The 16882-nt window shown below is 42.9% G+C and overlaps 1 protein-coding gene across 1 annotated transcript in view; it reads right to left on the bottom strand.

The window, feature by feature from the left end:
• Positions 1-16882, bottom strand: part of DSCAM (DS cell adhesion molecule) — a 695428-nt gene that overhangs the window by 667691 nt on the left and 10855 nt on the right. The window contains exon 3 of the mRNA XM_040249128.1: positions 4888-5034. Coding sequence (XP_040105062.1) covers positions 4888-5034 — 147 coding nt within the window. The remainder of the gene's footprint in view (positions 1-4887; positions 5035-16882) is intronic.

Genomic DNA, 16882 nt, shown 5'->3' with positions numbered 1-16882 from the left:
GAAACTCGGGCGGGCGATGCTCCTTAAAGCACAGCCCTGCCTTATCTGTGACAACCAGACCCAAAGACAGCAGCCAAAACCCACAACACACGTTTTTCATGCGAAGTGCTGGGCTGACGTCCTTTGATATTTAATGTGGGCAGAAAATTGTTCACTTTTACTCTAAATACAGGAAGAAGATAATCATCCTTGGACTTAAACTCATTGATCCTCAGAGATGAAATTCTCCTTGAGCCATCACTAACAGAGGTGTTCAGATGGGAAATATCGGGCCAATGCGAAAGAGAGAGGCAGATTCTCCGGGAATGGGGGAACAGTAATATGTTTGCTCTTTCAATTTTCCAAATCCGGTTACCCTTGGGCTGTGTCTTTGATGTTAATGTGGCTAAACCCCCAGTGAGATTTTCAGAATTTTATCAGAGGAAACAGACGTGGAGTGCTGGGCTCTTTGACTGCCAGCCTCCCTAGCCAGGAAGAAATTCACAACAGGCTATTGAGTGAAACCTGGACACAGAGTTATGGATATTGTCCTTCTCCAGCGGGGTCCTACATATCCATCTTCATATCAGCAATACCCCCTGAAGCCCATCCCTCCTCAGAGTACATTTTTATTGGGCTACATTCATATCTGATAGTCAAAGGCTCTCATTTTTGCTTAGAGGATGAGAAGTGATAAGGGTGCTTTAAAAATGCCTTCAGACCTCATCACGCTTGCTTTACCTGGCTTATTTCAGAAAGGCAGTAAGACAAGAATCATATTAAAAGAGGACACTACATGCAAGGTATGTAGCTGAGATGTTTTCTCTTCACACAATTGCTAGCCTCTCATCAAGGTGCTGGGTTCGAGCCCCATGTTGGGTGCATGCTTTTGGGGTCTTCTCTGGTGGCTCAGATGGTAAAGAATCTACCTGCAATGCGGGAGACCCAGGTTCCAATCCTGGGTCAGGAAGGTCCCCTGGAGAAGGTCAATGCAACGGGCTGCAGTCAGTATTCTTGCCTGGAGAATCCTATGGACAGAGGAACCTGGTGGGTTACCGTCCACAGGATCGGACACGAATGAGTGACTAACATTTTCACTTTCATCTTCCACTGTGCCAGAGTCTGAGGGTCAAGGTCAACCATGGGGTGTCCTGTGGCTCAGGTGAGGAGCCCAGGTAGACCACAGAGCAGAGGATAAAGCAGCATCGGATACAAGGCATCCTTCCTCCCCGGGAAGATTGAGATTCCTTCTTGCCACCTGTCTCAGCTCTGCTGCTATAACAAAATACACAAAATGTCAAAAACAGACATTTACTCTTGACAGTTCTGGACACAGGAAGTTGGAGGTTAGAGTGCTGGCATGGTTGAGGGGTGGTGAGGGCCCTCTCGGTTTCTGGGATGCAGACAGCCACCTTCACACCCTGTGTTCACGTGTTGCAAAAGAGTTCCATTCTCCTCTTACAAGGTCATTAATCCCACCATGGGGGGACCCAATCCCTCAGGACCTCACCTAACCCTAATCACCTTCCAAAGGCCTCCCCTCCCAACACCATCTCAGCAGGTGAGGACTTCAACGTGAATTTGGAGTTGGGGGGGAAGGGTGCAAACATTCAGCCTATAACTGAATTCCTTCCAAAGACTGATCAAAATATAAATGAACTCATTTACATTCTTAACATCAGTGACATAATGAACTCACACAACAAAAAGGTGCAACTTGATCCCTGAGTCCACATTTGGGCCAACTCAGACCTGCCCTGGGAAGAAATCGGTGCATGATCTCATGTGCATGAAGCTAGTGACACCATGGTACATGTGCACGTGCTAAGTCGCTTCCGTCGTGTTCAACTCTTTGCAACCCCATGGACCATACCACACCAGGCTCCTCGGTCTATGGGATTCTTCAGGCAAGAATACTGGAGTGGCTTTCCAAGCCCCCCTCCAGGAGTGACACCATGGTAGGAATGGCCAATGACACCATGCTGCTCCCATGGAAATGCTGATAGACCTTGGGTGGTATACTCACCCCTAAAAGGATGTAACCCAGCCTTATTCTTTCAGCCTTATTTACCCAAGATGAAGGGCAAGATTAGTATGTTGTGCCAATAGAAGTCATTTTGTTTATTTTTATAGGAATATGCTGCTGCTGCTGCTGCTGCTGCTGCTAAGTCGCTTCAGTCGTGTAAGACTCTGTGCAACCCCAGAGAAGGCAGCCCACCAGCCTCCCCCGTCCCTTCTTAAATTTCTTTTTCATTGGAAAGAAATGCCTGGACAACAGATACCCATTTAAATTAGCCAAGATTTCCCAAGAGCCCCAGCCTTGAGCCCCAAGACTCACCTGTTAACAGCAGACCTTTGCTACTCTGCTTCCCCTAGGGGTACTCTGGCTCCATGGGGCTTAGCACTGGCTCCCAAACATCACCATGGTGGATGGACAGGGCTCACCTGCACAGCTGCTTCACTCTCTCCTGATTGCTCTCAGCTCTGAGCTGTCTCAAGGCAGCCCCACCAGCCCCCTCTGACCCACCCCTGACCTTACTGCACTAGGAGTTATATGCATGTCAGCATCCCCTCCACTCACCAGATATAAAACTCCTCTCATTTTAATTTCATTAGGCACATGTTGGCAGAAGAAAAAAGTCTCTTCACATAGATTACAAAAAGGTGACAAATGTATGAAAGTGTGCCATTAATTAAAGGTATGTGGGAAACACAAGAATAGATATAGATATTTATATAGACACAGATATAGACACAGATTTGAGGAGGAAATGGCAACCCATTCTAGTATGCTTGCTTGGAAAATTCAATAGACAGAGGAGCCTTGCGGGCTATAGTCCATGGGGTCGCAAAGAGCTGGACATGACTTAGTGACTGAGCATAGATATAGATATATAACCTCATGGTAGGTATTTCTATTTCTCACCCAGATTTCCAGTTCTCTCCTTTCAGGCACATGCCCCATTAAATTCAGACGTGGCCGTGTGACTTGCTTCATCAAATAAATGTAACAGAAGCGACATCTGTCACCTCCAAGGAGAAGCACTTAGAGGCAGTTTGTCACTCTCCCTGGCTCTCTTCCTCTTCTAGGGCAGACGCTGAGGTTGCACATTTGATGGTGGCTATAAGGTGATAGCGGAGAAGGCAATGGCACCCCACTCTAGTACGCTTGCCTGGAAAATCCCATGGATGGAGAAGCCTGGTAGGCTGCAGTCCATGGGGTCGCTGAGGGTCGGACACGACTGAGCGACTTCACTTTGACTTTTCACTTTCATGCATTGGAGAAGGAAATGGCAACCCACTCCATGTTCTTGCCTGGAGAATCCCAGGGACAGGGGACCCTGGTGGGCTGCCGTCTATGGGGTCGCACAGAGTCAGACACGACTGAAGTGACTTAGCAGCATAAGGTGGTAGGGGATCCCTGAGCTTAGGCCCTCGAGTGGGGGAGGTTCCACACATCACACCAATTTCTCCCCTCTCCTGAACCCACAAACCTCTGCCATGCACATCTGAATGTTCCTGACTCCAATTTGAGGCTCAGCCAGACTAACTTGTCATCAAGCTTCTCCATCTGTGGTCAAGAAACTAAAATGACTTCTAAAGTAAAGCAGTTATCATTAAAATAAAAATTAGCAAATAAAACTGTACAGGTGAGTCTCTATTCTGATTATTGCAATCACATTTAAGTCTTAAGCTCACTATTTTTTTCAATACTGTAAGTTAACAAATAACTATGATTAATAAACATACTAGCAAGGAATTTATTGTTCAGTGAAGTGTGAGGGACTTTAAATTCACTATAAGATGATATTAAAGAAAGCCAAAAACATCAATTATCCCCTAGAGTTCACTGTAATGCACGATAAAAATGAAAAAATTTAATTTTTGATTTGGAGTTTGTACTAGTTTAATGTTTTTTTAATGGTCCTTGTGGTAATAGTAACCTATACTCTCTAGCAAATCAATAAGACAAGTTATACAAATGCTCTTTCGCCATGGGGGTTTAGCTCCAGTTTCATATCTCTATAAACTGACACAAAGTTGGCGGTATTCAATAGTGACATTAGAATGTGTGCATGGGCATGAACTCACTCACGCACGTGTGCACAAGGACATGTAAAGCAAACCAATCATTTATAACCCATTATGCCACATTCAATGCTCATCACAACGATTTTCGAAAAGCATCTAATAGGCATTTTCCAAAGATGTGCAACACAGGAAAACTGAGCCAAGTTCTGCATGGCTTTCCAATTAAGTTGCAAGGAGCAAGAACTCAGCTTAAAAACGATGAGAAAAGAAGAACCACAGTGTCTTAGAAGCTAGATTTCAGTGGTATCTTTTCTAAATATCAAAAGTAAACCAGTAAGCTATTTATGTACATATCTATCTATCTACCTATCTATCTGTATGTATTTCAGCCACTGACTACATATCCCAAATAAAATCTTTAAGAGGCCACAGATATCAAATGACTCTGAAGACACTTGAAAAGCTGAGAATAGTGTAAAATCAGGATTTCCATTTTCCAGTTTATAGAGAATATAAGGATATCAGTTCTGAGGTTTCTCACAGATAACAACAATCCTCTATTTCTATTCCCAGGAGCAGAAATAAAACCAAACTGTTTCCTTGGTAACTTGGAAACCAAAAGTAACTCAGTGACTATACACATAATGCATGGAACAAATCTCTATCCATCAGTCAATTCACTGGAGCCTGTGAATCCAGCCATATAAACCAAGAGAAAACACTGATATCACGTTTAATCTAAAACAGCGTCAACTTGAAGCACACACATTCTTCATTACAGTGCGCGAATACATGGAGACCGGATTCGTTATCCAGAACGAGCTGTGCGCAGGAGAGCCTGGCGCCCTGCCTGGCCCGAGGAAGCCCATGCCCTACCTGAGATGAGTGACACGGTGTCTTTCTCCCATGAGACCACGGCGATGTAGGCCTCCACCGAGGAGGGGATAATGCACTTGAAGACCGCGACATTGCCTCTCATGGTTTTCTGGTCCTCCACACGGACTGTATAGGGCTCCCGTAAAACTGGAAGGTAAGAAGAGGACCCTGGTAACACGCACAGGCTCATTCTCAGACTATCTCATCTGAATATACACACTGGATCTTTCACATATCAACTGCATCAAGTATAATATTTACTGGAAAAAAATTAAGAAACCTGTATTTCATGTCTTAAAAGACTTGCAGTCTCTTAATAATAAACTACCTTAAGAACTAAAGGGCATGTGTATATCTAAAAACAGTTTATCTTAATTGAGTTGTTTGCCACACAGATTGTTAAACACGTCAAGGGAGTCTTTTCAAGAAGGCTGGTTGATCCCTAGAAATTATTAAAGATATACCCATAGTGTAAAGACTTCTTAAATAAATGCTCTGTAAGAATTATATTCTTAAATATATATTACTGTCACACACAAAATAAAATCATTATTGAAAATATCCTTCCCCAGCCTCTTATGGAAAGACGTTGCTTTTTTTTTTTTTTGAAGCCAAGAAAAAAAAAGGTAGGTATTTGTTTAATCTCACAATTATTTCCCATTGTGGAATTAAATGGAATTAAAAGTAATGGAAGAAATCACAAATAATGATTGAATATTAAACAAGACATAGGTAGTATACTTTCAGTTGAAATTGACAGCATATACAATTACTTACTTGACTGAGACAGTAAGAAATTGTATTGTTTCGTGAAACTGGAGTCTGGAATTGCCAAGCATTGACATAATCCAGTGAGCCCAGCTCCTTTTCTTTGTGATTAGTATATCCTCACCCACCTATGTTGGCTTCATCCTTCAACAAATTCCTCTGGTGTTGGGAAGATGAATATAGTAGGTCAAGGTTTCATAGCTGCAAACCCTCTTATCTTTAACCTCCAGAAAGCAAAGGCTATGTGCTACAATTATATCAGAAAACATAACCGAGGAGAAGCAGGAGCGAGGGAAAATGAGAGTGAGGCAGCAACGGCTGCTGCTGCTAAGTCGCTTCAGTTGTGTCCGACTCTGTGCAACCCCATAGACGGCAGCCCACCAGGCTCCCCCGTCCCTGGGATTCTCCAGGCAAGAACACTGGAGTGGGTTGCCATTTCTTTCTCCAATGCATGAAAGTGAAAAGTGAAAGGGAAGTCACTCAGTCATGCCTGACTCAGCGACCCCAGGACTGCAGCCTACCAGGCTCCTCCGTCCATGGGATTTTCCAGGCAAGAGTACTGGAGTGGGGTGCCATTGCCTTCTCCGAGGCAGCAATGGAGGAAGCGTCAATTATCAAGCTGACTTTTGCTTGGTATCAAGCGTCACTGATTGTTTGACTTTTTCGTACACTTGACCCACCAAGAGGTTACAGACACATTTATATCTCAGGATTGACCTTCAAGACAGAAGGATCTCAAGAGCATTTACCTGCCGCTTCTCTCAAGGGTCAAAGGATTACCCAACATAGGGGAAATTCCCCTAAACTTCCAGGCTGAACACATGTGTTACTGAGCAAGTCCCACGTCATCTCATGCTTCCACATTCACCCGGAAGACCGAGTTCTGTGTGGATCTGTATATTCCTTTTGGGTGGTCAGGGACTCCTGCCCACTCTCAGCGGGTGCGCTGTGAGATCCTCTGCATCTGAAGAGGTATTCCTGACGCATCCGTGGAGAGAGGAGTACTCCCCCGACCTGCTCCTGCGCCATATTGTCTTCCTCCGAGATAGCCATTGTTAAGTTTCTCACGTTGTCTACCAGAAAAATATTTATGACAATACCAGAATAATATCCGTGTGTACACATATGTGTGTACATGTGGACTTTCAAAAATTCACACAAATGGTAATATATAAAAATAGGAGCCTTGCTCTTTTTCCCCTTAACTTAATCCAATCTTCCTATGTTCTGTTAAACCTCTGCCTAAGAGTCCACTGACAAGGTATATCATAATGGCTTTAAATAATTCTCCCTGAATGAATATGTAAAGTTGTTTTTAGTTATTTACTGTTATGAATAACTGATCATGAACATTAGTATGCATTTATCTTGGTTGGTTGGTTTTGGAGCATATTATTATCAACAATTCCTAGAATTAGAATTGCCGGGCCAAAAAATGTTTATATTTTTAATTTTGAAAATTCTCCTCTTAAAAGGTTCTGTCATTTACCTTCCTTTCAACAGTGTGAGAAGGAGTACGCCACATGCTCACCAATAATGGGTGTTAACCAACTTGTTAGTTTGTTAAGAAAAAGTATCTTGTTAAGATGTGTATTTATCAATTCTTTATTATGGCATTGCTTATTTGTTGTTAATTATAAGTGATGTTGAGCCAATTAAGCTAGCATTTTCTCCTTTCCGCAGCAATTTTTCTTCTACAAACAACACCTGCATCTTTTCTTGTGCTCTGTCCTTCTCCGTGTTCCCTCAAATGCAATCAGTTGCATGGCCTGTGGATTCTCTCCCACACGCCTGTTGCTCCTCTAGTTCAAGTGTTCATGATCTTTCACCGGATAATGGTAGTGGCAGGAGGAGATGCTGTTCATTTAGTTTCCTGGATTCCTTCTTATTGTGTTAACTTAGTCGTAGCACTTCTCGTGTGTCTTTATTTCAAGCAGTCTGTTCATTCAGTTATCTTCTAGTTAAGACAGATTAGAAAAAAGGTTTAAGTGATATGTGTGGGTAGGTATATATATATGGTGTGAAGAAATGAATAGGACCAAAGACATTTAAAGGCATAATCTTTTTTATGAGAAATTATTATTTGCTGGCTCTTGAAGGCAAAAGAACAAAATCTGTGAATATCTGTAATTGAATCTTGATACTGTTTTCTTCCTTTTTCAGAGTGTTTACTTACTGATTCTTCAAATGATTTTTTTTTTATGATTTCAAAACTAAAAGGTTATAAGTCTTAAAAACTCTAAATGTTTAGAGCTTTGCTGAACTTTTAAATGTTATAATCTATAAAGCATTTAATAAATCTTCTCATTAGTGTACATTAAAAAAAAAGTTTATCTAACCTCTAAATGCACCCAGATGTGAGTAGTTTTTGTTCATTTTGCTTTGTTTTCTTAACATTGGAGTATAGTTGATTAACAATGTTTTATTACTTTCAAGTGTACAACAAAGAGGCTCAGCCAAAAATATGCATGGATCTATTTGTTTTTCAAATTCTTTTCCCAGTTATGTTGTTATAGAATATTGAGGAGAGTTCCCTTTGCTATACAGTAGGTCCTTGTTGGTTATCCATGGATGGACCTAAAGATTGTCATACTGAGTAAGTCAGAGAGAAAGGGAAATATCATATGATGATGCTTATAGTGGAATCTAATAAAAAAAATGATACAAGTGAAAATGAAAGTGTTGGTTGCTCAGTTTCATGTCCGACTCTGCAACTCCATGGACTGTAGCCTCGCACTCTCCTCTGTCCATGGGATTCTCCAGGCAAGAATACTAGAGTGGGTTGCCATTCCCTTCTCCAGGGGATCTTCCTCACACAGGGATGGAACCCAGTTCTCCTGCATTGGTAGGCAGATTCTTACTGAGCCACCTGGAAAGCAGCCACACCAATACATTTTAAAAAAAGGTGGGGGGGGAGGGAGTAGTTTCTTACACTGGAGTTATAATAATAGGAAACTTCCATGTCCTGTGAGGAACAAGGAAAAAAATTTCAGACTATGAACAGAAAGAATTTTTTTTTAAATCGAAAAAGGCAACCTCTCCTGGGAATCCTTAAAACTATGTGATAATTATAATAACTCTTTGCGAGTGAATTTCTGACAGTAGCAAAGCAGTTTGGGAAATGATGGTTCTGCTTCCTGTCACTTAGGCAATGATGCTGATAATGGAGCCTGACCAGGCACTCCCAACAACAGACGTGGCCCAGCAAAAGCTCAGGGGACTTCCACAAGCTAGCTGTCTAGGCCAGAAGAAGGGGTGCTGGGGGCCAGTGACCACCCTGCAAGCCCAACTGCCCGGGTTCAAATCCAGGCCCTACCACTTTACAGTGAGCAAGTTCTCTTCATATCTATTTAATAACAATTTTGATAAAAAATATCTACCAAGTAAGTCAGTGGTGACGACTCAAACAGTTAATGTGGATAAAGCTCCAAGAACCATGCCTGCCGTGAAGAGTTTGGATAAAGCTACTTGGATCCACACCATCTCCCATCTGTCCAGAAGACCCCTGCCTCCAGGATAAGGAGACTTCAGTGTGTCTAATCCAGGTCATGCCTCCTTCCACGTCTGTAAACCTGGGTGAAAGCCTTACTTCTCCAGAGTTTTATTTCCTCACATTTAAAATGAGGGGGTTGGGATAGCAAGATTCAAATTCTGAATTCTGTGAAGTCTATGATTTTTCTAAGATATCCATAGAGACAACTTATCTTACCCTTCAATGAGCTCTCTTAAAGTTTTAGTCATTTATTGGACAAGTCTGAGTCAAGAAAACTGGCCAGGAAATTAACTTCAAAAGAAATAAATATACTGACAGCTTTAAGAATGACTGTGAAGGGAAATCTCCTAATAGGCAGTTGGAAACAATGCCCTAGAAGAAGCACTTTGAAGATTAGTGCTAGCTCTGCGATATGCTAAGGATTTTAGCATTAGAGTGTCATTACTAGGGTTCTCTGGTGGCTCAGTGGTAAAGAGCCACCTGCCAAGCCAGAGATGAGGATTTGATCCCTGGGTCGGGAAGATGTCCTGCAGAAGGAAATGGCAACCCACTCCAGTATTCTTGCCTGGGAAATCTCATGGACAGAGGAGCCTGGAGGGCTCTAGTCCATGGGGTCCCAAGAGTGGTCAGATGTGGCTTAGTGACTCAACAACAATAAAAGTCATTATTAAGAGAATTCACAAGAGGATAGCTCCCAGTCTTGCTTTTTTAGTATTAGCATTTAATATTTTCCTAACTTGAGAATTTTTTCATTCCTATCCCAAACCAGAGAGACTGTCAGAAGCTTAGGCATCTTCTGCACTCTTTGTGTGGTGTGGTGTGCTGGTCCAGGAGGTAGTGCCACACCTGCAGGGAGTTCACTGGGCAATCATTCAGAGTACCCGAGGGCCTGACCTCAGAAATGTCACTACTATACACAGGGTAGGAAACTGACTTTGTATAGGAAAACACCTTGATAAATAGCCCTCTTGGAGGAGAGGAAGTCTAAAATCATAAATTGGAAAGAGACAACAGATGAATTCATCAAAATCATCAATGAATGAGAATCTGGTCTCAGTGGGAGAGTACAAGACAGAAAATAGGAAAATGAGCAGAGAACAGAAGAGAATGGGGGACTGGACAGGGTAGCAAAAAGCCCGCAGAAAGAATCCATTATCCCAAGGATGGGGTCACTTAAGAAGGGGTAAGAGTCAAATTTAAGTTTGGGTGTCTGCTGATGTCTGTTTCTAAGCTGCAAAATCACTCCATCTCCCCAAAGCTTCAATAAACAAATGGCAACAAGTGGTGAACAGATGGTGGGGGAATTTCTAATGGGAATCAAGGAAAGGAGTCTCAGACAGGAAAGGGCAGGGACAAGGAACATGCCCAGGGAGAGATGGAAGGGTCTTCCCTCCAGGCATGCACTTATGCATGAAGCTGCATTACTGGAACCACAACTTAGAGTGACCAGCTGGGCACCTTCTCTGTTATTACCCACAGTCATCTCCTGGATCCCTTCATTCATGGAACCCACATAGTACCATGGAGCACCCTCTTCTCTGAGCTCCCCAGAGGCCTCACTAGCATCAGGACCACTGCAGCCTTCAGAGTTTACAATTTCTGTGATTCTGCCTCCTCCCCATATCCCAAGCCAGACCCAGGGATGTATCTTTTCAAAGCAGGGATGTAACTATGGTGCATTGAACCCCATCCAGCTCAGAGAGAATGCGACATGGAAGGAAATTCTCCATTCCCCTCACTAGATTATTCACTCCACAAGCACAGACCATGCAGCCAGTCTTTTACAAAACTATCTTAGAACATTTAACAATGCTTGGCATACACTAAGGCATTTCTACTAACTACTTGATGAATTAATATAGAAAAAAACAAAGCCTCCCTTTTGAAAGTCTTTCTAACCTTACTGTAGATAATACATGCATTAACATTTGAATGTATAGCCATTTTCTATTGTTTTAAAAAACGTGACTTGGGTTTTCATTAGAGAGCTCTGTCATATTAATGCAAATATGTTTGTTTCTGGGGAGACCATAATTTACAAGGTCATGATTATCTATTGGGACATACCTCTTATGGTAAAATAACATTCTTCTGAGGACATCATAACCCTCCCAAGAGATTTGTGTAGAGTCGGACACGACTGAGCGACTTCCCTTTCACTTTTCACTTTCATGCATTGGAGAAGGAAATGGCAACCTACTCCAGTGTTCTTGCCTGGAGAATCCCAGGGACGGGGGAGCCTGATGGGCTGCCGTCTCTGGGGTCGCACAGAGTCGGACACAACTGTTGCAACTTAGCAGCAGCAGCAGCAGTCTTCAATCTACATCCAACTACCACTAACCATGGTCATTCTTAAATATCTGCATCAGATTGGTTCTTGGACCCCAACCTCTGCAGATACCACATTCCATGGATGCTCAAATCTCTTCTATATTGATAATATGACATAGTACACTCAGCCCCCACCATCTGAAGATCTGGAATCCAAGTATACTGAGGGTTGACTGTATAACAGAAACAAGGCAAGAAACCCAAAACTGGCAAAAAGTAATTATTGCTTTAAACATGATTGGTGTGTCCTTTACAAGGTGGTGTTACTCAAGTATTGTGCTTTGTGTCCTAGGTTGGGATCTTCCCAGGAGCAGACCCTGGGAAGAGGGAAACTCTGAACATAACTTATACCTCAGAGCCACTCCACCTCATGCCAGGAGCTAGGACTTTGTATTCTGACAGCTTGGGGCTGGTTCCAAGGACCCAAGAGCACTGCATTACCAGGCCCTTTCCACTCTCTGCGTTCAGGAGTTCCAGGGCATATGCAGTGCTCTGAAAACTGTAAATCCAAGTTCTCAGCCATAAGCCTGCCGACCTGGGGGATCTGACTCTCAACAGCATCCACTACAGTCATTTCAGTGTCCCTTGGTCACTCTACAAGCTGTGAAATCCTTCCCTAACATGTAATATCATAGCAGGGTCAGAGAGAGAGGATCTATAGTGGTATGACTTTGGGGCAAAACCAGGCACATACACGGAGCAAGGGACCACACAGCTAATGTGCATTAATCCAATCCTCAATGTTAGACTTTATTCTTTAAAGTGGAAAAAACCCTTTAAATGCAAATAATTAGTAAATAAGGAAGAACCCCATACCCTTCATTAATCTATGAAGAGTAATTTAACCACAGGGGGCCAACTACATAATTTGTGGGGCCTAGAGCAAGATGAAAATCTAAGGCCCTTATTTAGAAAGAAAGGAAAAGTTAAACATATGAATAAAATAAGGGCTTCCCAGGTGGCTTTGTAGTAAATAATCCACCTGCCAATGCAGCAGATGTAGGTTCAATCCCTGGATCGGGAAGATTCCCTGGAGAAGGAAATGGCAACCCATTCCAGTATTCTTGCCTGGAAAATTCCATGGATAGAGGAGCCTGGCAGGCTATAGTCAATGGGTTCACAAGGAGTTGGATATGACTTAGTGACTGAACAACATTAATAAAATATAAAATGCTTTCTTTCTTCTATGGTCTTGCTCTCAACTTTTTTTCTACTTACTTTATACTCACTGGGATGCAAGGATCACTGATGGTCAAGTAAAGATCCTTATAGGCTCCCAGAACCCACTCCATGACTCAGCACACACAGCCCACCAGCTGCAGGGCCAGCTTCCTGCCAGTTGTTGGGTTGAGGCACCATGTCACAGCCAGGGATGAGAAAGGTAATCTCCCCTTCCCATATCCATGGTGCCCCAACCCACAATGGAAAAAATGATGCCTAAGGGACTGCAATCTCAGTGTCTGGACACTCTTGGTTTCTGGATGGGAGGTGGACAAGAGGCTCACCCTCAGCGAGTTACTTGCTAATGCACTGTGGTGCTGCCTGCTGGGGCAGAGACAGGCTCCATCACACTTCAGAGTGTATGCACTCACTCCACCCACACTTGCCCAGGCCTCCACCAGGAGGCAGGATTCCAGTGTTTGCTCGACAGGGCAATGAGGAAGAGGCTGGGAAAGGCTCAGCATACCAGGGATCACAGGGGCAGCAGGGGTCATTGGGTGTGGCTAGGGAGGTGGAGGCAAAATGGGGCTGGGGCAGCAATAACTTCAGGAGAGGTGGCTGAGAACCCATCCCAGAGGGTGGCAAGGGGTGGGACCCTACAAAAGCTGAAACATAAACTCCCTACAAGCCTCAGGGAGCATGTCCCATGGCCCCAAAACTCTTCCCCCAGAAAACACAAATGGAAAGAGAAAAACACTTATATTTCAAGACAGCAACAGCAGAGCTTTAAGCTTGAGGACAAGGCCCTCAGAACTGGGCCCTGTGTGGCTGGCCCCATCCCATGAAGTCAGCCCTGATCCCAATATGTCTATGAAAGAATCAGAGGAGGGGGGAAGATGGTATAGAGGGGATTAAGGAGAAAGTTTGGAGAACTGGACATTGCCAAGGAAGGCAGGTCCTTTCCTGAAGGCCAGATTCAGACTATTCCTACCCCCCTTGATCCCTGGGTCTGAAGAGGCAAAACATAAACAAATGCCCCTGTGTTGGATTTCTTGGGAACACCAGAGGGCTTTGGGCAGGTAGAAGGGCTTGTGCCTGATGTCTTTCCTGTTGGGGAAATGGTTATCAGAGGTACAATGTAACCTAAGGCCCTGCATCACTTTTACGAAAATTGTTATTTTTTTCTTCTATTTTGTAGCTGATTACCTACATTGGGAGATGCCTCAAATTATCAGTTACATATAGTACACACCCTCATGTCAAGCAGTGCTCAGGGAGAAAGGAAATCCCCACACTGTATAGAATAATTAGCTGAAGAAAAGAAGAAAATTCACATGACAGAACAACGAGAAGAAAACAGTCAGACTGTGCATGGGTCTGAAAATGACTAACGGTAACAGGAGTCTAGGGAATCAGGGAACCTGAGCCTTGAGTTGGCCCTGAAGGACCAGAGGGACTTAGGAGGCAGAGAGGAAACGGGGAGCAAAGAAAAGGTGAGAATGAGCTCAAAATGTTCTGGAGACTGTGAGATACCAGCCCAGTGCTGTTTAGCTAAACTGCCCTCCCAACCACAACCCCTGCGAAAAGCCAACAACAGGTTCACAGAGGCTTCTATTTCCTTCATCTGAAGATGGAAAAAACATCTACTCCACATGGTTGTGCAGCTTAGAGGACTCGGCACAATGTCTAGCACACAATCTATTTATTGAGTCTCTCTGACTGCTGGTGGGAGAAGCCTGTTTGAGCTGCCTTGAGTTGAAACAGAAAACATTTCCTGAAGACAGTAAGAGCTCCGGTACCTGCAAGTGGGCCTTAGGAAGAGTACCACAGCCTGTATCGCTTTGATCCAGACTTCATCCTTCTCTTTTCCCACAAATAGTCTTCCTCTCCTTTTCTGGGTCACATGCATGATGAAAAGTTATCTACCCCACATTCTCGAAATCTCTCTCTCAAGATTTCAGTTTCAATTTCAGAGGACACAGGAACTAATAGACTAACTTGGTTAACCGCCCTCTCTTAGTACAATCATCTGTTACCAGGGATTCAGGACCATTTTCTATAATGACGATGCAAGAGACAATTAAGGGGGTTATTGTGGACTGGGCAGAGAGGTATAGAGATGTCCATCATATGAGCAGTCACTACTAGCTACTGTTATGTGAACATCAAGATAACGCTAACATGTCAGAAATGTGCTATCACTGGCTTTTTCTTAAAACAACTTTGTATGAGATAATTGACATTCAGCAAGCTGCACGGGGGCTTCCCCGGCGGCTCAGTGGTAAAGAATCTGCCTGCAATGTAGGAGACTCAGGTTCAACCCCTGGGTTGGGAAGATCCCCGGGAGGAGGACAAGGCATCCCACTGCAGTACTCTTGTCTGGAGAATCCCACACACTGAGGAGCCTGGTGGGCTTCAGTCCACAGGGTGGCAAAGAGTCAGACAGCACTGAAGCAGCTGAGCACACACACAGGCTGCACATGTTTGTTGATGTTTTACCATATGTATACACCTACAAAGTCACCACCATAACCAAGATAAAAACAAATCCGTCATCCAAAAGTTAATTTTCCCATGTAATCCCTCCTTCCCATCATCTTTACAGGCAACCATTATTAAAGATTAGTCTGCATGTTTTCAGAATTTTATGTAAATGGAATCATATGGGACATATATTCTCCCCTGGCTTCTTCTATTCAGTATAACTATTTTGAGATTCCTCCCTGCTATTGTCTTATGAATAATTCATTCTTTTGCATTCCCTTGTGTGGATAAATAACAATTTGATTACTCATTTATCAAATAAGGCTGCTGTGAACATTCTTTTAAAACTCTTTGTGTGAACATATGCTTTGCATAAATACCTAAGTATCAAATGGATGGGATATATATAACACCTTTGAAGAAACTATCAAATTGTTATTCCAAAGAGCCTGTATTATTTACATTCCCACCATGAGTTTCTGATAGAGCTAGCTGCTGTGTATTTTCACTAACACTTGGTCTGGTCATTGTTTTTAATTTTAAAAATACAGAGGTATCTATATGGGGGTCCCCAACATCTGGAATACAGACCACTGCCTATCAGGTCAGCCATGTCATTAGAATAGATATAAAGTGCACAATAAATGTAATGTGCTTGAGTCATCTCAACTACCTCTTCTAGGTCCTTTGAAATTTCAACAAAAATTTTAGAATCAACTCATTAATTTATATTTGTTATAAAGAAAGGCCACTGGGTTTTCACTTGGGTTGTATTGACTCTATAGATCATTTTGGAGAGAAAGGACATTGAACAATACCATATTCTCTAACTCAAGAAAGAAAAAAACAGTTTTTTTCTCTCCTTTCACTTTTCTCAGAACTATTTTGTAATTTTTAGTGTGTCTTTCACACTTAACATTATGCTTACTCCTAAGTATTCCTAGGTTTGGGATGCTATTATACAGAGCATATTTTTTTTCTATTTGCAATCTGACTGTGTCTGTTTTGTGTGTTTGCGTGTGTGTTGGTCTTGTATACCACCATATTGACAAACTAACTCACTTACTGGTTCCAATAAGATGTTGTATTAAATATGCCAGAAAATTTGGAAAATTCAGCAGAGGCCACAGGACTAGAAAAAGTCAGTTTTCATTCCAATCCCAAAGAAAGGCAATGCCAAGGAATGTTCAAACTGCTGCAAAATTGCACTCATCTCACATGCTAGTAAAGTAATGCTCAAAATTCTCCAAGCCAAGCTTCAACAGTATGTGAACCATGAGCTTCCAGATGTTCAAGCTGGATTTAGAAAAGGCAGAGAAACCAGAGATCAAATTGCCAACATCTGGTGGATCATGGAAAAAGCAAGAGAGTTCCAGAAAAATTTCTACTTCTGCTTCATTGACAATGCTAAAGCCTTTGACTGTGTGGATCACAACAAGCAGGAAAATTCTTAAAGAGATGGGAATACCAGACCACTTTACCTGCCTGCTGAGAAATCTGTATGCAGGTCAAGAAGCAACAGTGAAAAGTGGACATGGAAAAACGGACTGGTTCTAAATTGGGAAGGGAGTACGTCAAGGCTGTATATTGTCACCCTGCTTATTTAACTTATATGCAGAGTACATTGGAGAAGGCAATGGCACCCCACTCCAGTACTCTTGCCTGGAAAATCCCATGGATGGAGGAGTCTGGTAGGCCGCAGTCCATGAGGTCACTAAGAGTCGGACACGACTGAGTGACTTCACTTTCCCTTTTCAC

The sequence above is a fragment of the Oryx dammah genome, unplaced genomic scaffold (genome assembly GCF_014754425.2).
Source record: "Oryx dammah isolate SB20612 unplaced genomic scaffold, SCBI_Odam_1.1 HiC_scaffold_2, whole genome shotgun sequence".
NCBI classification, from domain to species: Eukaryota; Metazoa; Chordata; class Mammalia; order Artiodactyla; family Bovidae; genus Oryx; species Oryx dammah.
The sequence above is the reverse complement of the archived record's forward strand: the minus strand, read 5'-3'. Positions and strand labels throughout refer to the sequence as shown.